General features: G+C 36.4%; 1 protein-coding gene across 1 annotated transcript in view; it reads left to right on the top strand.

Moving 5' to 3' along the window:
- Positions 1-21,829, top strand: part of faf1 (Fas associated factor 1) — a 234,135-nt gene that overhangs the window by 128,342 nt on the left and 83,964 nt on the right. The window contains exons 9-12 of the mRNA XM_062978316.1: positions 12,145-12,240; positions 12,785-12,911; positions 14,171-14,234; positions 16,965-17,046. Of these exons, the coding sequence (XP_062834386.1) occupies positions 12,145-12,240; positions 12,785-12,911; positions 14,171-14,234; positions 16,965-17,046 (369 nt within the window). The remainder of the gene's footprint in view (positions 1-12,144; positions 12,241-12,784; positions 12,912-14,170; positions 14,235-16,964; positions 17,047-21,829) is intronic.

Raw genomic sequence — 21,829 nt, forward strand, 5'->3', positions numbered from 1 at the left:
TTAATCTCAAATAGGGATGAATATCATGATACTGTTTTCATTTTTGAGTTGGCTTTGTTTTAAAATGACCATCTTTGCTTCTCATTCATAGAATTGAAATATATATTTTTCAGAACCGTATCTCCCATCTTGGTGCTCATAATAATTCTATATCAAGCTTGCAGGAGCCCAGCATTGGGGGAGGGGGGGGGGTGACCATAAACAGAAAGACACTTGGGCAGATATGATTACCAGGATAGTTTCACATGATTGAAAGAGCTGAAATTTGCAAATGCATAAATTCAGGGGCACCCTGATTACTAGAAAAGTGTGGCATTTGAACATATTTCCATTAAAACAAATAAATCAAAGAGTAAACATAGATGTTCAAGATGTCCAGGTAACTTCCGTTTCACCTGAGAAAGTTGAAAATTGGTGTTCATGTAAGACATGTAAAACTGAACTGATATATCTTTCAAAAGGGGAGCAGAAAATGAGCTAAAAAAGTCAGTTTATTTCTTTAGCTACTAAGATGATTTACATGCCCATTGGTTTTATGTAAGAGGAGTGTACCTCTACTTCACTTTAATAAATTAACCTCTATTCTTGCTCCCAAGTATTTTAGATTCTTAGCATCCAGTTTGCTAATAAACATTTAAAGTATAAAAATGCCTTTATAACTCTTACCTTTACAACCACGAGGTCTTTTGCAATAAATGTTACCCTATGAATCTAGGCATTGTAACCTCCATTCCATGGGACATCTGCACTTTAGGAATTATGTATCAAGTTTCATGCAGGTGATATATTTTTTCACTGTCCTACATGAATTATGATGAAATAATTTTAAACTGATCAATTTGAGGAATCCTAAGATTTGATTAGAATAAAACCCAAAGGTGTTGAGAGGTAGGTTGTGGGGCTGAATCTTGGTCCTATATGAGTTTGTGATACAGGAGATAAACTGGTACTCCATTACGTAATATTCTCTTGAAATTCAGTCAACTGTATAAATTCAGTCATCTATATTTACTGTTCCAGTTCATTTTAAACAAATATAACAAAATAAATGATTTAGGGAGAAGATGTTATAGTTGGGGAATTATTTTAAACTTAATGCACACTGAAGTTATTGTAAAAAAAGATTTTTTTAATTGTTGCTGCAATGTTGGTTTGCTAAATTAGAAAACATTTACAGAAAGGTCTCATACACTTATAAAACCACAGTATTATTTGTTTGATGTTTGAAAAATCTAGACTGCTCTGACTATTAAAAGAGCTATTTTGATCAAATGGCATATTTTAACCTTTTAAATGTTGGCATTGGAGCCTGTTAGGTAATTCTCTTAGACATTTTATAAGAGCATTTTAAAGGGATTCGGGCCAAAAGGACTTCATATAAGTTAGTATGAATATATGGCAAACTAGGCAAGTTTTGTCATACATTTGGATGGCACAAAAGTGTTGAATCTCTTTTTACTCTTAAAGGTATTTTAATGAATACTTATATCATGAAGGGAAAAAAGCACCCTAGAAAAACCCTTAGGTTTGGAATAATTTCTTGGCGCCATCAGCTGATAACATGATTGCTTGGAGTTTGCCAAGGAATTATATAGCACTGAAAAATATCCAGCCACTCTTTTTGTTTGTCATCCAGAGTTTTCTAATGCAGTGCTGTAAATGGCATCCCACCACAGACAGTTATCATGCCAAGCAGTTGATTGATACTCTTTGTGAATACAAAGTAGTTTCCCAAGATTTTTTGTTTCTAGTATCTGCAAAGTAAGCAGGAAGAAAATCACAACCTGTATAATGTATTCTCTGTTTTATTAGCAGAACCCAGTCTTTTAGCCCCCAAGCCCTTCTGCAAATGTGTTTAAGTGAAAGGGAAACTACATTTTTACTGTGGTGTTTATGTTCTGTTTACTTTAGTTTTCCCTTCCCCTTTTCACATATTTGTTTCTTAATTACATTAGTATCTTGTTTTTCCTGAGATGAATTCAAGACTACATATAGCTCAGACTGAGAGTGACTGGCCAGGGTCACCCAATAACTTTCATGAATCAGTGGGGACTAGACGCTGGATCTCCTAAGCTCCATTTAGAATTGCACCACCATGACTCCCCTTCCTTCCTCAGGCTACTGATGTTGAAATGTATATTTTAAGATCTTTGTTCTCCTGTAATTTATGAAGCTCAATGCATATTGATGCTATAATAATAAAAACAGTAATAGTTATGATTCTTCTCATATTATGCATTTTAGCTGATGCACATACAGAGAGTATGTCCGAATATAATGAAGATTAAAACTGGCATTATTCTACAAACTAGGAGATCTGATCGGCAAATCTAACCACATGGATTTTTCAGCGAAATAAGTGCAGGATATAAAGCTTTTTTAAATTATTATTATTATTTCTTCTACAGTCATTGCCAAAAGTCACAGCACATTGAGTGAAACTATGTTACTGGATGTACACCATAGGTATTAATTATGCAGTTTAAATGTAAGCTGTACAGCTTAATTGGTGTTAGCCTGTCAACATTGATGAGTGGTTGTTGTTATTCTATAACAGGAGTTAGGGCCTTGGTGGGGCCTGGAGTCCAAATTTTACCGTCAGCATTCACTGCTTGCTTAATCAGAAAATTAAAAAAGAAAAAAGGAAACAATGTATACATATGAAAGGAAAATATATTTTTAAAAATGGAGAAATCAAATCCAGAAATAATTGAATGCCCACTTCAGGATTTGATTTTTAGCATTTGGTGAGAGACATTCCCAATTTCTTTCTGTCTAAATCCACTCTCCTGGAAGCCTTTCAGAGTTGCAAAATTTGTCTGCCTGTCTCGCTTGATATTTGAATGAGTTGGGCGCAAAAGGCACAAAAAAGTTGTTAAGAGTCTTATGCAACTCACAGGATACACTTTCCTCACTCGTGATCTAGAACAAAGTTCACTGTCATAATATTGCAGAAGAGGGAATATCAGCAGGTTTTGCTTGTCAGGCTAAAATTCTTTCTTTTACACAATTTAAAGTTATAGAAGTCCTGTCCCTTATTTCACCTGGCAACTCTATTTATGAACTACCGGAAGAGCTGTGTTTGTTTTTTCTCTCCATATGGCATCCTGGTGTGATCCACTTCTTTTATTCAGTTTTTGTGAATGTTCATAGTACTTGTGGAGGTTATATTTGCTCTAGGCCTTTACCTATATGTTGGACCCAGTGTTTTTCACAAATGTATTCATTAACAAATCTGTTTGAACAACTTTGCATTCATATGTTTTAACTGATGTGAAGTAAAGGGGGGAAATGATGAATAACTAGAAAATTTGGAAATGTGTCATTATTTTAAAGCCTAGGAATAAATGGCATATGCTAAATTAAAGGGTGCAGGTTGTGGCAAACATGAAGTTCATGTACTGTTGCTTTGTCAGACCACATTAGAATCAAAATGTGGGAAAGTCTTTTCTTTGTCTGAACTCGAATTCTTAAGAAGGAATTTGCAATACCAGTTGGCCTGGGGTTCAAAAAGAGGGAGAGGCCTAATGAAAAAAGAAAGATTGGGGGGGTAGAATTAGATGAGAGCTGTGATTAGCTTCATGGCAACTGATACTTAATTAGCTCTTAGTTTTTTATTTCCTTAAATTTTCCATAAAAATATTTTTATATTTTGATTTATTTACAGGACAGACAAGATATTTACACTTTTAAAGATCTCTCCCATCACTAATTGAAGTTGTTTTTAAGTAAGTAGCTTAATGCTTTTCAAGTGTGAGAAGCAAGAGAAAATAGAAAGTTTCAGCTTTTTCCTTGGTAACCATACTCTTCTGTTCCACCAAGAACAAATAATTATATAAGGCTATTAAAGAATTCTCCCCTCCCCAAGATTATGAAAGGCTGTCTGTGTTCATGAATGTTGCATCCCCAGTTGGTTCTCAGTTGGCAGAATCTGGATGAGTAGAGAGATTCTGCTTCCATTAAGTTGGATCCAGGGTGCATCTTGATATGGAAGTTATCTCAATGCTGATCTGAAGTGAGCTATTCGGGATTAGCATCAGAGGTAACTACACTGTCAGTCACTGGGGAAACTCAGGAGCTGCATGACAACTACACCAGCAACCCCCAAACTGGTCTGAAAGCTGCCCAGCAATTGCATGAATGAGGACCAGCAAAACCAGTTCTCTGTAGCTCATCCGCCACCAAACCTTGCCCCCCTCTAATTTACTTTATCAGTGCCCACTAGACATCAAAATGTAGGTTATTACTTCTCATTCACGGAATGACACTATTCAGGAAGTGACATCGTTGATCAGATGACCCCGAAGTCAACTGGAAGCTCCAGATTATCCAGCAACTTCACGTAACATGTGTCCAGGCACCATTACTGCATCATGGAGCTGATCCAGCTCCTCACCACAGCTTGTAAACAGCTTGTCATGATGTGCCCATAGACATACAAAGAGGATCACCCATTGAAATCAATTGGACCTAAGTTAGTTTGCCTCTACATTACTGTAAATGTTTCTTTCTCACTCATGTTATGATGGATACTAGGCTTGCTCAAATAATTCGATTTTCCCGTTACCCGTTATTAATTCGTTATTTTCGTTTGTTTTGAAGCAATATAGAACCTTGGTTGTCCACACGTCTGGATATCGCGGTTTCGAATCGCGAGAGGCCGTTTTTTCTTATTTCTTCGTTTTTTTCGTTAAGAAAAAAAAGCTTTTGCAAATCACCCAAACTCCTTTCCTTTTGCCCCTCAGCCAATGGGAGGCTCAGCCAATGGGAGGGGGCGAGGGGGAAGGAGGCCGAGGAGGAGGAGGAAGACGGAGGGGGGAAATGGCCGCCGCCGCCGCCTCGCCTCAGCTCAGGCCTGGAGAGACCGAGAGGGGCCCGGCGGTGAGGAGGAAGAGGCCCGGGATGCGAGGGGGTGTGGGCCAGGCCCGTCCTCGGCTGCTCCCAGGGGCCCAGATTCGCACCCTCCCTCCCCCCAATACAGGTCTCCAGTCCATACCACGCTACATGAACTTGAATGGATACTGTGGTTGTGTTGTCGAAAGCTTTCATGGCCGGGATCACACTGTTGTGGTATGTATTCCGGGCTCTATGGCCATGTGCCAGAAGCATTCTCTCCTGACGTTTCACCCACATCTGTGGCAGACATAGAGGTTTTGACGTCTGTGCGAAGCTAGGCAAGTGGGGTTTATATATCTGTGGAAGGTCCAGGGTGGGAGAAAGAACTCTTGTCTGTGGGAGGCAAGTGTGAATGTTGCAATTGGTCACCTTGATTAGCATTGAATAGCCTTGCAGCTTCAAAGCCTGGCTGCTTCCTACCTGGGGGAATCCTTTGTTGGGAGGTATTAGCTGGCCCTGATTGTTTCCTGTCTGGAATTCCCATTTTCTGGGTGTTTCTGGGAAGGTAATGGCACTCCATGTAGTCATGCCGGCCACATGACCTTGGAGGTGTCTATGGACAACACTGGCTCTTGGGCTTAGAAATGGAGATGAGCACCAACCCCCAGAGTCAGACATGACTGAACTTAACGTCAAGGGATACCTTTACCTTTACCTACACACACACACACACACACACACACACAAGCAGGGACTATATATATATATATATATATATACACACACAATATATATCACACACACACCAATTTAACAAAGTTTCAGCCACAAAAACAAAGTTTCTGAAGTAGAACAATGACTTTCACAGTAAAGACAACCCAATTTAACAGGAAATAAGACTTTCAAACCAGGAACAGATTTCTGCAATTATTAAAAAATGGTTTATTATAAAAGCTATGAAAATTTGCCAAAAATCAGAGGATAAGGGAAACGTTCCACATTTTGGTGAGCTATCAGTGTTAAATGTGTTCTACCACTGTACCAAGTTTGAAGAAGATCACTCAAAAAATGAGGGCGGGAGAGCCCCCTAAGTCCCCCCCCCTTCGGGCTGTTTTTGGGCCACCGCGCATGCGCGTCCGCCATTAACGAATTAATTTAGAAAATAACAAATTTTCGTTAATTTCGAAAAATTTTGGGGGCCAAATTTGTTATTAGCAACAAAAACGAAAAACTGCCCCCTCTAGTTTTGAAACGAGTTTAGAATCAAATTTTTCATGGATCGATCAAGCCTAATGGATACCAATTAGATTACACATAAGACATGCATATTTTTGAAAGGACTTCCAAAGATATTTTTAAAGACATTTCTGTGCATAGAAGGGTTTTAGATCAATGTTTTTGATCATCTGCTACAGTACATGCAAGAGTAACTCAGTTATCTTATGTGATTAAGCTATAGTATTGTTCTGCGCACAGTTATTTTAGAGTAGTTCATATTCAATTCAGAGGAACGAGTGTCTCAATAAGCTTGCATGGGGCTCTTGCAAAAATAGGCAGAATCTCCTATTTAGTCTTCTCTCCTTACTTTCTTTCCTTTATTAATACACGTGGTAGGTGTCTTGAAGTATCTGCAATAAATGAACTGACAAAAATCTCAAAACCTTTTTTTTGTTTTAAAATCAAAATTATAACCATAGATGATAGATTGTAACCATAGATCTTCATCATTGTTCAGAAATCTACTATGAGAACCTTTCCACAAGGCTCAGAATGCATTTCATACAATGTATACTAAAGAGTTAGATTACGTATTTGGACACTTTTCTCGCACTTAAATTAGAAACTTTTTTCTTCCTTCTTTCCTCTCCTTACAAGCTAAACCTGTGATAAGTAATTGTCACACTTAGTGCCCTTGTACAATGCTAATTTGAAGTGACATGTCAAAACTGGCCCTAGTAACATGAAGAAACTTAACAGGTGTGAGGGGTGGATCTTCCCATGGGCTCTGCTGCACTTCTGACTAGGGAAAAACTAGAGAAAAAGTGAAATGAACCTTGAATAAATCTGTCAGCAGCAATTATCTCAGCAGCACTTTATGAGAGGATAAGTAAGCACTGGTGCTAGTGGAACGTGAACACACTCCACCCTAGTGAGTCTCCCCTCCCCTTCCAGTTAGTGTTGGAAATAAAAAGTAAGTGTTTGACATCATATATGATGTCCGTAATTTTATGAAAATAATGACCTATATAAGGATTTTTTAAAAGGGAATATAGCTAGGTTTTTGGAAGGACCCTAGAGAAGTATTTTTAACCATATATAGTGACTTTTGTTAATTTTGAAATATTTTCAATGCGCGTTATAAAATTGAATACATTAGGATGCCATGGTAAATCATGGTTTGTTGTTACAAGAATGAGCCTATTATTATTATTATTATTATTATTATTATTATTATTATTATTATTATTATTAAATTCATCCTCTCCACTCTTCTACTCCAGTATGAATGTGAAGATTTGGAAGATAAACCTTCCTTGCTTAGTTTCTCCATATACCTTACAACCTCTGAGGATGCCTGCCATAGATGTGGGCAAAACGTCAGGAGAGAATACTTCTGGAACATGGCCATACAGCCCGGAAAACACACGACAACCCTGAATTTTATGAAGCTGTTTTCCTTTTCTTGGTCTTGGACAACTTGAGAATCTATAAATCAAAAGTCAAAGCAAACACTTCTCAGTTCTTCCTTGCAGCTACAATGGAGAAAGAGAGGAAAATATGAATGCAATTCTAGGAGTGGCAGGAATACCTAAGCTTTCCCTATCAAAGTAAACCATGGTTTATTGTGACACCCAAATGGATTCAGGGCCCTTCCAGACAGGTCCTATATCCTAGGATCTGATCCCAGGTTTTCTGCTTTAAACTGGATTATATGAGTCTGCACTGTTAGATAATCTGGGATAAACGGAAAACTCGGGATCAGATCCTGGGATATAGAGCCTATCTCGAAGGGCTCTTTGATCTTGCTAGCATAAGAACCCAAATCAGTTCACTATGTTTTAAATGTATTAATATGGCTATTCTTTTCTGGTTATAATATCATTCACCTCTGTTTACTCAACCCCCGGTGGCTCAATGGGTTAAACCCTTGTGCCAGCAGGACTGCTGACTGATAAGTCAGCGGTTCGAATCTGGGGAGAGCAGGTGAGCTCCCTCTGTCAGCTCCAGCTCCCCATGCGGGGACATGAGAGAAGCCTCCCACAAGGATGGTAAAAATATCAAACAACCATCCATGTTTCCCTTGGGCAACGTCCTTGCAGATGGCCAATTCTCTCACAACAGAAGCAATTTTCAGTTTCTCAAGTTGCTCCTGACATGAAAAAAATGTCAGCAATTGTGTGTAAATCAGTTTTTAGTACTGTATAACAATTCTTAAAAGTAGAAAAAAATATAAAACCAAAGTAATTTTTTTTCTAAGAGATGAATGTGGGACATGCGAGGATGATGATCTTCAGGTATTAATGACTGTAAATGTATATAAAATACAGAAGTAGTAGAATGACATACAATAAAATACTACACACTTGTAGACTTTTCTGTTCTCCAGAATGGTTGAGAAAATTCCCCATCAGTAACAATAGCCTATTTCAGACATTATTTATCTTTTCTTGCCACTAAAACTGTGAAATCAATTGCTTGTTGTAGATAGAATTGTTGTGGCCCAACAGATTTTCAATTTGGTAAGACTGAATTCTCAGATTGGCAAGAATGCCTGTGTCTTCAGTTATGCCATGGGCAAGTGCCATAGCTTTCATCACTGTTCATTTGGAATCTTCTTTCAGAGATCTTACATTTTTCAAGTGCATCACTGTCCTAACTTGACCTTCAAATAAAATTTGAAGCTGGGACAGCAACATTTTGGACTCTTAGATTAATTCTCTGTTATTCATTTCTTAATCCTAAATACATTCATGTGAAAATAATGTATTCCTTTCATTTCCACTTACCTTTACTAGTGCAGTGCCCAGTGCTGTTTTATACATGACTACACAGAAGATAGTTCTACTGTGTTTAATTGTACATATTCACAGTAAAGTTTACATAGAATACCTAATGACTCCATATAATAAAAAGAAATCCCACTATTATTCTTATAGGAGACCTTTTTCTTGTTCTGATTTTTTAAAACCAGAATGTTATTATGTTTGTTGTTGTTGTTGTTGTTGTTGTTGTTGTTGTTGTTGTTGTTGTTGTTGTTGTTGTTTTTGTCCTGTTTTAAAGAGTGATGCCATTTATTGCTTTGGGAATATAAAAGCTGGTTCAAAACCCAAATGATGAGTTCACCAGCCTGATTTTTCCTTACCTTTTGTAAATTCTGCAGATCAGAAAAAGCCATCCCTTATAACACTCATGACCCCTTTTTGCCTGATTTTTTTTTCAAACCCAGGTATATAAGTATATAAAATAGGAATAAAAATAAACATTTACTGATAATCAACATTTGCAAGGCTTGCTAAACAGGCTAAATTTCCTTTTCATGAAGTACAGTTGAAGCATTTTCTGCAGAGTTCACATTGTTACTCACAGATTCCTGTAAATGTCTCATTGGCTTTCAGAAACCTTTTGCTGTTGCCAAATTTTTCACGAACCCAAAATTTAACTAAGGGGACAAGATTTGGGGTTGGGATCCACAGTTGTAGAAGCAGTGCCTTATAAAATCTTGGTCCAAATTAGTTGATCACCACTATACTTGTATATGTGTTCACCTCACTTTTAATTCAGTGTCCTGTTTTGAGAACCTAGACATGTAAACAGAATTTCACCATGAAAAGTTTCTTTTCTACTATTATACTCAATAACATGCTGAACGAAGCATATGATGTAAAATGGCAGCGCTGACATTACAAAGATGAGCATTGGTGCTGTGTTATGTATGAAAGAGTTTCACTGATAATTGAGCTTGACCTGAATGTCTGCTTTAATATTTCATTTATTCCAAAATAGTCATTTCCTTTTAACTCTGTGATTTTAAATTGTGACTAAACTGCTATTTAACCTTGCTACAAGAATGTGCCAGCAGGCTAGTCCAGGCAGGTCAACACTTACTTGGTTAGCTAGCACATTTAATCAGCTTGCTTTAACCTGAAGCAAATTAAGGCTTTCATGAATTCTAGCACATAAGTGATTAAAAACACCCTGACATGAGGATAAAAAATAAACCAAGTATTTCTAGCATATTTCCAAGGCTTTGGATTAACCACCACAGTGACCTGCAAGGTAGAATTTCATTGTGTTTTAAATACAGTTTTTAGTCAAACAGCTTTAAATTGTCACTATAGTAGAAGGTTTACGACAGTGAACTCTTTATATTTTATGTCTTTTGTGTCTGAGTTTTAATAATATGTGTGCTTTTACCCTACAATAACATATTTACACAGCTGCTTATTAATCAAGAAGACTATGTATTATTATTATTATTTATTATTTCTCACATTTATATCCCACCCTTCTCACCCGAAGGGACTCAGGGCAGCTTACAGTAATGGCAGCAATTCGATGCCCATACAAATTCAATATCAACAATGTGTAAAACAGTTAAAACTATTAAAATACAATATAAATTACAATATATAAATTTCAAACATAAAATCAGATCCGTTCATCCTAGAGAAAGCTCATGCTTTGTCGGTAGTTTGTCCGTATGCATCCAAATGGGGGGAAAAGAAACAGAAATAAATGGAACTAAAGTGAATAATTCTGTAAAATTTCTAAGACAACTGAAATATTCTTCCAGTCTTATTTTTCTGTATTATAGCCAATGTTTACTGAATGTTATACAGCTTTAAGGTAGCTTTTAAGGAACTGTCATCTAGTTAATAATTTGATGCTAATTTAATATCACCTTCATTTCTTCTTTATAAAGGGTTTCAGTTAATTCTGGTTAACTCTGTACAGAATGCATGCCTATAGGAAACAAAGTCAGCTTGGTGCTTTCATTTTGTCAGTTTTGTCTTCTGTGTTCAAACTATCACCATCTGTAGAAACATGAATTGCATTGTATCTATATCCTATTTATATAATGTAATTCATTATTCTTATACAAATGACATCTGTATGCAGTTTATAGTTTGCATAACATTTGTATGCAAGCTGTACCTCTACTACATAGTTACAGGTTTCATGACTTACCCTCATACCTAAGGGAACTTTAGGCTTATAGGGATGGATGGCTTTGCATATGTCCTGCCTCTCCTCACCATTGGTGGAAAATATGACTCTTCAGGTGTTGTTGGGTTGCAACTTCCATCAGATCTACTTGCCAATGTAATAATAATAATAATAATAATAATAATAATAATAATAATAAGAAGAAGAAGAAGAAGAAGAAGAAGAAGAAGAAGAAGAAGAAGAAGAAGTAGTATATTTATACCCTGCCTCCATCTCCCCCAAGGGGACTCGGGGCGGCTCACAGATAATATCAGATAAAAACAGTGACAATAAACAATACATCAGTAAACAAAACATACACCAATTATAAAATTTAAACATTAACCTATGAAATAAAAACACACTTAATAAAATACGGAATTAAAAACAGCTAAGTTGAGTAATAGACTAGCTAAAGTAATGGCATCTCTTTCCAACACTTTTTTAGACACTACAACTCTCTTCCTATTTCTTTTTGTTACTGATGGTGGTCATGGTGGCTGCTTTTCAGTCTCCTGGTAGATATTAAAAGGATTCCTGGAGCTACTGTTGATTCTATTATGTGTTATCAATGGGCCACTGGCCTCTCTAGCCAGTCAGAAGCTGACAACCTTTCTCCAACTTGACTCCAACAACTTTTTGGCTAGTCTACTGTGACATTTGGTGCTGCATTCCCTTTTTCTTGGTAGGATTGAGTGTTAGTGGCCTCATTATACTCCTTGCTCTTTCCTCTCTGGCTACGAGCAATATAAATGAACATGAGAATATGGAGTATTGATTTTTGCATTTTTGCCCTGATAAAACACATGAGCTACTGAAATCATGAAGAAATTCTGTAAAACTTTTTGGCATGACATCTAGATTTAAAGACTGAAGTGCACCATTTAAAATTGATATTATGGAATAATTCAGCCATTTTAACCTTTTTGTTACTTTCTTTTACATATAGCAATAGTTATGTGAAGTTAATTTAAATGTACTACTCTAATTCTTAATGTTGGTTCATTCAAGGCTGCTATGGTGTGATTTTGGCATGAAGGAAACATTTCATTTAAAGCAGGAAACCGGTTGTTAATCCAACAATATATGTGTTGTTCTTAGATGACCCTAGCAGCATCAGGGATCTCTTATCCTTGCCACCGACTTACAGTTGGAAGACGATCTTCACCAGCACAAACTAGGGAACAGTCAGAACAGGTAAAACAACTTCCTCTGAATCTATGTGATATTCAGGTCTGTTAAGCCCTGTTGGAAATTGAACTTCCACTTCTACTTACTGTCAACAGAATTGAATTTGACTGTACAATGGCATAATCTGTACTGCTTGGAGACATTATTTAATACAACAGGAAAAGCAAATAATATTTAAAATGAAAAAAAAAGTATTACTATGAAGTACTGTACACTTAAATGGAAACTGATATCTAAAAACGTAATCCATATAGTATTACTGAGCAATTGTCAGAAATGGGGTTGCTTAGAAAAATCTGAGATTGTATTTCACAGTTTATTTTAATTGATCACGCCATATGCCTCGATTTCTAAAATGAAGCAGAAATTATATCTTTTAAAACAGAATTTCCTTTTATTTCAGCAGTTAATTCCTCAAGCTAAATATATGTTAGAAGTTCTTCAGAATTTTTTTTGTTTTTGATTGGTGTCACTTTTAGGCATGAAACTACTTATAGTAAAAATGAATATATTTGATATTAACATTAATTGTGGATTCATTTAAAATTAGCAATGCACAGATGTACATATGGTTAGTGACAGTGATGGAGATGACTTTGAAGATGCTACAGAATTTGGAGTGGATGATGGAGAGATGTTTGGTATGGCATCATCTGCACTGAGGAAATCTCCGATGAGTAAGTGAATGCAGTACTTTATGCTGTAAATAGTGTTATATCCTGTTGACTACAGCTTCAGCAATAAGAACAAAAGAAGCTATCTTTGTATTCCAGTTGAAAACATTACATCAGGCATGGGCAAAGTTTGGCCCTCCAGGTGTTTTGGGCTTCAGCTCTCAGAAATCCGAGCCAGCTTACTGGTTGTTAGGAATTGTGGGAGTTGAAATCCAAAACACCTGGAGGGTCGAAATTTGCATTAGATAGTATTTGAGGAGACACTTCCTGCAGACAAGTGATTAGTAATGGCTCTTTTGTCATGTTCTCAACCCATTTGTTACCATGATGAGTTTCCTATATGCTTTATATTTTTATGGTGATCTATAGTAGATCCAGGCTTACTTTGGAAAGGGGGAAGGTATGTGGTTTAGAGCAAGGGTGTGCAACGTGGCCTCATCTGCAGATGCAATATTTTTACAGACTCACCCTTTTTTTGACCACCTAGTTTAACCTTAATTATTTCTTGGTATGAAGCCAGCTGCCATGATAGTAACCTCATACATAACACAGGGCCTTCTTAAAAGCCATGTCAGCTATAGTAAGCATAAGGTCTCTCAGATGTTCTAGTCATTGTGCACAGTATCATTGTACACTGTTAGCAGACAGAAGAGAACATAAGTATAGAAATACATCTGGGACAAAAGTTCAAATGTTTTTAAGACTCCCTTCCCAAAATGCACTTTTGAGAAGAAACCATAGATTTTCAGGAGGATAATTTTGATGTCTCTCTTAAACAAGTACCTCTTCCATGAAGTGCTACTAAAAAAAACTTCACAGTGTAAATTCTGTTCTATACTTATATATAAATCACAGCTCTGTCTGGCAGCACCCTTCACCTCACCTCCCTCCCTGTCCCCACATTGAGACATTTTCAACAAATGATTTTGTGCTTCTGTGCAATAGGTTTAGAAGAATGTTATGTCTAAGCTGGTTGTGTGATTTTGTGCAGACTGTAGTTATAGCACTGCTTAAAAATTTAGTTACAGAATTTCAGAAAGCCTTTGATATGCAAAATGAATGTATTCCTTTCTTCTGTTTCCAAGAATTACAGTACTTTAAAATTCTTTTGTACACAGGGCCGTTTTATTACTACTCTCATTGTTAAGAGAACTTGTAGGACATTTGAAGAGTGTGTACATAGACTGTAGAAAGTAGTACTAAGAGTATTTTTCATTATATATTAATGTACATGTATAATCTTTTTCTTTTCTTTTTTTCAGTGCCAGAAAATGCTGAAAATGAAGGTGATGCCTTATTACAATTCACAGCAGAATTTTCCTCAAGGTTAGAGTTGGAACTTTGTGTATTCTATTATTTTGTGATTCATGAATAGACAACATGCAACTTATATTTTTTGTAAAGCATTAGGTGAAAATTATTTGGTGGAAATGCAAGAAGTTTTAAAGGAAAACCTATATGTAAATCAGAAAGGTTATCTGTTTCTGCACACTGGAATTCTTCAGTTTTGAGATGCCTTTCCACCATCCCTTGCCACGATTACACATGAGCACAGATGTGTGCACTTTTAAAACCTATGATAGCACTTTGCACGGAGCCCCTGGTGGCGTAGTGGATTAAAGCCTTGTGACTTGAAGGTTGGGTTGCTGACCTGAAGGCTGCCAGGTTCAAATCCCAGCCGGGGAGAGCACGGATGAGCTCCCTCTATCAGCTCCAGCTCCATGCGAGGACATGAGAGAAGCCTCCCACAAGGATGGTAAAAACATCAAAACATCCGGGCGTTCCCTGGGCAACGTCCTTGCAGACGGCCATTTCTCTCACACCAGAAGTGACTGAAGTTGCTCCTGACATGAAAAAAAGTACTTTGCATAGCCTGTTCTTCAATCTTCTATACTGAGGACTGAAGTGAGTGCACACTGGAAGCTCAAAAAACCTTATTGTATAACTTTCACATAGTAGGGAAGTTCTGATGCCTCCAAGGTTTGTATATGTATCTTTTCTCAGAATTTTCCTGCTAGTTTGGAATTATTGTTATTATTATACTTATTATATTTATTTATATCCAACTTTCTCCCTCAATAAAAGAGACTCAAAGCTGCAATCAATGACAACATCAATAATTAATATTCATAGATTAGTTTATCAGCATATGTGTGATGTAAAGAAGCTGATTTGATCCAAAGGGAGCAGGCATTTGGGCATATTCAATTTTCTGTAAGAAGAACATGCCACTATCTTATAGGAAAGGGTTCCAAAATGTATATGAGGACAAAAGGTGGACAGTTGCCCCTTCCAACACATGTTCATACCAGTTTTCTATCATTTCATTAAGTGAAATTTCTATCATTTCATTTAGAATTTAGAATTTTCCTTCTGAACCATACGTTTTCCTTGAAAAAAGTCAAATTGTGGTGTTTGTTTGCTTTGTTTTGTTACTTGAGCCCTCTGTGGTGCAGTGCATTAAACCGCTGAGTTATTGAACTTGCTAACCAAAAGGTTGGTGGTTCGAATCTGGGGAGCGGAGTGAGCTCCCGCGGTTAGCTCCAGCTTCTTCCAATCTAGCAGTTTGAAAACATGCAAGTGTGAGTAGATCAATAGGTACCGCTCTGACGGGAAAGTAATGGCAATCCATACAGTCATGCCAGCCACATGACCTTGGAGGTGTCTACGGACAGCTTAGAAATGGAGATGAGCACCAACCCCCAGAGTTGGGAATGGCTAGAATTAATGTCAGAGGAAAACCTTTATGTTTACCTTACACAGAAAACATTCACACAGTTTTCCTAATTTCTCCTCCCATAACAGTTTGCACAAGGATAATGACTTTCATGGAACATACAGAGGAACAAAAATCATAATCAAGTTCTTTGATTGTTTCCTGTCATCACTGAGTTCAGTTTGAGCTTTTCTATATAATCGAAAATAAACATTCAGAGATGATGCAGAAGGATCGAGGATCTTAGACAGCGATGTCTCAACCAGCATGCCATGCAGCTCAGCCTTAGAGCACTGTTCTTAAGTGTATAGCTTCACCAACCTAGATCAACATTCTGTGTTTGAGAAAAGGTCTTTCAGAGAACTGTGTATAAATATGACTACATTCAGGTGCAAATATTCTGTTTCTTCCCTGGGATGAACTTCCCTCGTCAGATTTCTGGGAGGGGGAGATAAAAGACTTGAAAGCTTTTCCACTTAGGTTCTTCACAGGTAGAGAGGCTAGTTTGCTAACTTCATGAAATTTCTTAGGATGTAAGGGGAGGAAATGCATTTTAGCTGAGGATGTGTCATAATCTGAATTGGACACAATGAGGAATGAGACCACTATTTGTGCCTTGATTTGAGCCAGTAGCTATTTGGTGTGTGCAGTTACTGTGTATCTTATGAGTTTTCTTAGCTTTATCTTGGAGTTGCAATTTTGATGTTTGGTTCTTCAAAAAAAAAAAAGAGAGAGAGAGAGAGTATGTGTATGTCATTGTGGTTAGCGCACTGAGGGGGAACTTTTGCATGCAAGATATTACAAAGCTGCTCTCCGTTTGTGCCATGTATAAGTTCTCCAGATGCGTGTAGACAGCTTAGATCCCACTGAGAACACAGGACTTCTTGGATAGGAAAACTGAATAGATGCGAACACATTGTTTTAGCACTGGGTTTAGTTTGAGTACACACTCTATACTGTTATCAAAAGTTTGATAGTATAGCGTTTCCAAAGAATGGCAACCCACAGACATGGCAAATTCTATCACTTGAGATTTTTTTTAAAATCCACTTTCCATACAGTATTACAAAATAAAGAGTTTTCCTCACTTTTGCTGCACTCATCAGAAAGTCTATTAATGTATTTATTTATTTATTTATTTGATTTTTTTTTATGCTGCTCTCTCCTGTCCAGAAGCTCACAGAAGTTATTTTATTCTTCCTGAAAAGATGGTGTGTGCATTTATACTGACTATGTCTATAGACACCAAATACAGCATCTACAATATTTAGCCAATCATTGTTTGAGTAGCTCTTGCCCAAAGATAATCTTTTTAATTGAAATGTTTTGTATTCAAACAGATATGGTGACTGTCATCCAGTATTTTTTATTGGATCATTAGAGGCTGCTTTTCAAGAGGCCTTCTATGGGAAAGCCAGAGATGTAAGTACATTTAAATATTATATTACTCAGATACTAGGGGAATCCTGTATAAAATGCCTTATACCTATTTTCCAAATTTGCATTACTGCTATATGAGCATCTCCAATGGTCCTTGAATTGTATCCAACTGGTATTCCATCTTTGATAGATGGCTCTTTGATTAGCAAAAGCTTCCATCAGGGAAACAGAACTAAGCCACTCTTCAATAGTTCTCCCATCCCCTACAGTTCCTTTAATGTTCATCAGATATAGTATGTAGCGATTTAAACAGAGTGCTGTCAGAAAAGGCAAAGGGGAATTGTGAGAACATGGTTTTGTTCTCTGTTCCACTGACAGACAATATTAAAAAGTCATCAGCTGGATATAGTCCCTTAGAAGAAGCTTTGGGTAGTTCTGCTCCCATTTCACAAAGAGCTGTTTGGTTAAGTAGTCTTGTATTAAGTCTGCAGTGCTAAAGTAGTAGCACTATTAGGAAGAACGTGAATGTAAGGTAGCTGAGAATTTCATATACTAGAATTATATTTTTAATGAATGAATGTTATAATTTAATGCGTATCTGTTGTTGCATAAAGAATACTCTTATATTATCATATACAACTGAGCTTTCCAAATATTTCATGTTGATGACACACATTTTACATACCAATCATTTCACCACATACGTAGTAATTAAGTTTTACTAACAAACCAGACATTAAACCAACTCCTTCTTAGAGATACAGACACATACATAAATTGTAATAATGTGATGTATGAGAACACCTCATATCTCATGAAAGCTTTTCATTTAAAATATATGATTTATTGTTTATTTCACATAGATTCAGAGATTTCTTGTTATGTTCATATGATATACCTAAACACTTCATCTGATGCATTAATGTGTCATGACACACAGTTTTAAAAGCTCTGATATAAGAGGTATCAACTGTATCTTATTCTCTTTAAGCATTGGGTGATATACCTGATGAACCAAGCAAGTAGCTTCTCCCCCAATATGTGTAAGCACAAGTGTTATTAAGAAATAATGTCTCTGATATCATTTATAGTCCCGTTTTTGTATGTGAACCATTGAAGTACACTGCAGTTTCCATACAATTAATACAGTATTATACGCATTGATCAGAAATTAGTCTCACTGCCATTGTTGTTATTTAACCCATTTCCCTTTCAAGATCAGGATCTACCCAAAATAGCTTTCGACATATCACATAAAAATGTAATAAATGTAAACAATTTTAAATAAAACCAGTAAAATACAATTTCAGAATGTTATTAATAGAGCTTATTTCCAAAATTTAATTGTTTATATGATCACAATCAAAATACTATTAAATTCATCCAAAAATTATTTTAACATAATGTTAGATTTCTTGATGCTTTCCATATACTTTTGACTAAATTATCTAGAACCTTAATCTTTCCAGAATGAATAATTCAGGAAAAACTGTATATTTGGCTAATTACACTATGCAACATGGTTTTTGTTTCTGGGTTATACATGTCATTTCTTAATTGATTCTATCATAAAAACATGGAAAAAGTTTATTAAACTGCAAAAACTTTGTTTTTACGGGAATCCTGCAGCACATTCTGCTATATTTTTTCAATGAATACCTTATAGGGTCTCAACTAATTCAACATAGTTTGTGGCAGGTATAAAAACAAGGTTTCTGGAGTATAACAACTACTTTCAAAGTAAGTACCACACAATTAAACAAGAATAACATTTTCAAACGAGGAACAGATTTTTTTTCAAATTTTGTCACATAGTGTTATCTTATTATTTAACATTTGTTTCTAGAAAATATAAAAATTCCAAATATCAATTATTTTCCTTAGACAACTGTATTTGTTAATATATTAATATATGAATAATGCATTAAAAATAACACTTTACTGTGCATTTACCCTATTATCCATTGGCATTTTCCACACATTGTTTTCGTACTGAGATTTTATTAAAATAGATAATATAGATTAGCAGAATTTTACATATATATAGATGTATGGTGCACTTAATTTTGCCAGGGCAACAGATGAGCTTCAAGCATTTTAACTTGAAATGAGAAAATGAGTTGGAAGAGTAAATAAAAACAAGACTGAAGGTTTAAATCCTCTGCTAGGCTTTTTGAACTTATATGCTCATTAAATGTTTATTGGAGTGGTGGGATTACGAAGGATTTGGGAAGCTTCATCAATTGGTATATAGTTAATCACTAAGTAAAACACTACATTTGATAAAGTGTTTCTCACGATGCCACACTCAATCCATCTTAATGAAAACCACTTCAAACTGATTTAATTTGAAAGCACTTCACAGCCAAGAGTTTGTGTAGACCTTGTCCTTTTTCTTGGGGAATTTTCACTGTCATCTAAGCAAAAGCGCTTGGTACAAAGTCAACTTTAGCAACAGAGTAAGAACTAGTTTCTCTGTACATATTTTTCCATTGTGTGGAAAACATCTAACAGATTTTCAAAATACAAAGAAATATGAAGTTCATAAGATACACAAGCCCATTTTATTCAGATAGGCTTTGAGCATTTGGGCTGAGTTGATCTTGACAGGAGTTTAACTATTTGGGTACTTCTTATTTATAACCTTTTTATGTCTCATTTAGTATAGATAGCTTTTTATTGATTGTGCTTGTTTTTATTTTGGCTATTTTGAGTATCTTATTTTAATAGAAACGCAGGACAGAAGTGAAAGAGACTGATGAATGTTAGGTAACAGTATCATGTTTTTCATGAGTACTTGGAATATATTTCCATGTACATTAGGAATAGTTAAGGTACAATGATTAAGAGGGCCTTTGCATAACTAAAACTTGTGCGCCAGCTGCAACCATACCTCAAGAAGTCTGATCTGATCACGGTGGTCCATGCCTCAGTTACCTCTAGACTGGATTATTGCAATGCGCTCTACGTGGGTCTGCCTTTGAAGACGGCCCGGAAATTAAAATTAGTACAGCGCTCGGCAGCCAGACTTCTAACTGGAGCAAACTACAGGGCGCGTTCAACGCCTCTGTTTAACTGGCTGCCGTTTATTTTCCGGGCCCAATTCAAGGTGCAGGTTATCACCTACAAAGCCCTAAACGGTTTGGGACCCACCTACCTTAGAGACCGCATCTCCCCTATGAACCTGCACGCTCTCTTCGCTCTTCGGGGAAGGCCCTCCTCTCGCTTCCACGACCTTCGCAATCGCGGTTGGTGGAGACGAGAGAGAGAGCCTTCTCCGTCGTGGCCCCCTGGCTTTGGAACTCGCTCCCTAGGGAGATCAGGCAGACCCCTACCCTACTCTCCTTCCGGAAGAGCCTAAAAACCTGGCTCTTCCAAAAGGCCTTCGAGGATTAATCTTTGTAGGTTGATTCATCTGCCCACTCAACAATAGGATGCCTGGCCATAATTACTTGCACTTTATTGATTATTTTAGCCATGAAACTACCTCTCCCATGTGATGTCTTTCTGCACTTTGGCCCAGATCTGTTTTAGCCTCCCGTTTTTAATATTTTATGCAGTATATTGATTTTTATGACTGTTTTACTGACATTGATGTCTTATTGATGCGAAAAATTGTTTTTATTGTTTTATCGCTGTTATTGTATTTTTATGTCGGGCATGGCCCCATGTAAGCTGCTCCGAGTCCCTCCGGGGAGATGGGGCAGGGTATAAAAATAAAATTATTATTATTATTATTATTATTATTATTATTATTATTATTATTATTGAATTGTATTTATTTCAAGAGCCATATGTAATTTATATCAATAAACTGGATGAGGTACAGCAATTAGAATGGGTAATATCCTTCTACTTTTATAAGTGAGTAATTGCTTAGTTTCCTTTCTTTTCTATCCATCAGTATTATCTGTCTGTATAATTTCTGCCCTCCTCTTCCTCTAAGGACTTTAGGATATCATATATTATAATCTGTCTCCTGCACATGTTACGATATTCTTCCCCTCAAAATTGCTTTGTGAAATAGTTTGACTATAAGGAGGACCTGGCCTAGTACACTTAATTGTTGACTAGAGTCTGAATCTAATTCTTCCCAGTCCTGATCCAGCTGCCCACCCACTATGCTGTAGTGGTTTTCATTTGTGAACAAAATACATCTTCAATGTTGAATCAGATGTGAACATGAATGAAGCCTTCTGCTCATATAATATGCAAGTCCTGTTGATTCATTTTAAAATGGTTTTAGTTATGTTGAATCATTGCTGCTTAGTAGTTCATTTTGATTTGGCCAACTGTTTCTAAAGTTATCTTTGTTGCTAGCTTTTCTGTGTAGCATTCCATTTTGTTAACCTGCACTAAAAGTGGTTAGTGTTATCCCATAGATCTCCGATTACATATCATATTTTAATTAAAAGAAATAATAATAATAATAATAATAATAGCAATAATAATAATAATACAGTAATAATAATCATCATCATCATTATAACAACTTTATTCTTGTATCCCACTACCACCTCCCTGAAGGGACCTGGGGCAGCTTACACAAGGCACAAGGTGCCTAAAAGCAAGACATGAAATAAAACACAATGAAATGCGGATGAAAAATCATACTTTGTCTTTAGAAATACTTCCTCCAGAAAGTACTACTGGATAGAAACCCTAATGTTTTCAGTGTTTTCTTGGAAATGATTTGAAATTAAAAAATAAGAACAAAGACTGTTTCATGGTCGTGTAAGATTTGCTATGGTGTTAGTCAGATAGGGTCTGTTGAACAGAGATTCTGAGTGAATATATTGTAGCCTGTTATTGACTCATTTTTAAA

The sequence above is a fragment of the Anolis carolinensis genome, chromosome 4 (assembly GCF_035594765.1).
Source record: "Anolis carolinensis isolate JA03-04 chromosome 4, rAnoCar3.1.pri, whole genome shotgun sequence".
NCBI lineage: Eukaryota > Metazoa > Chordata > Lepidosauria > Squamata > Dactyloidae > Anolis > Anolis carolinensis.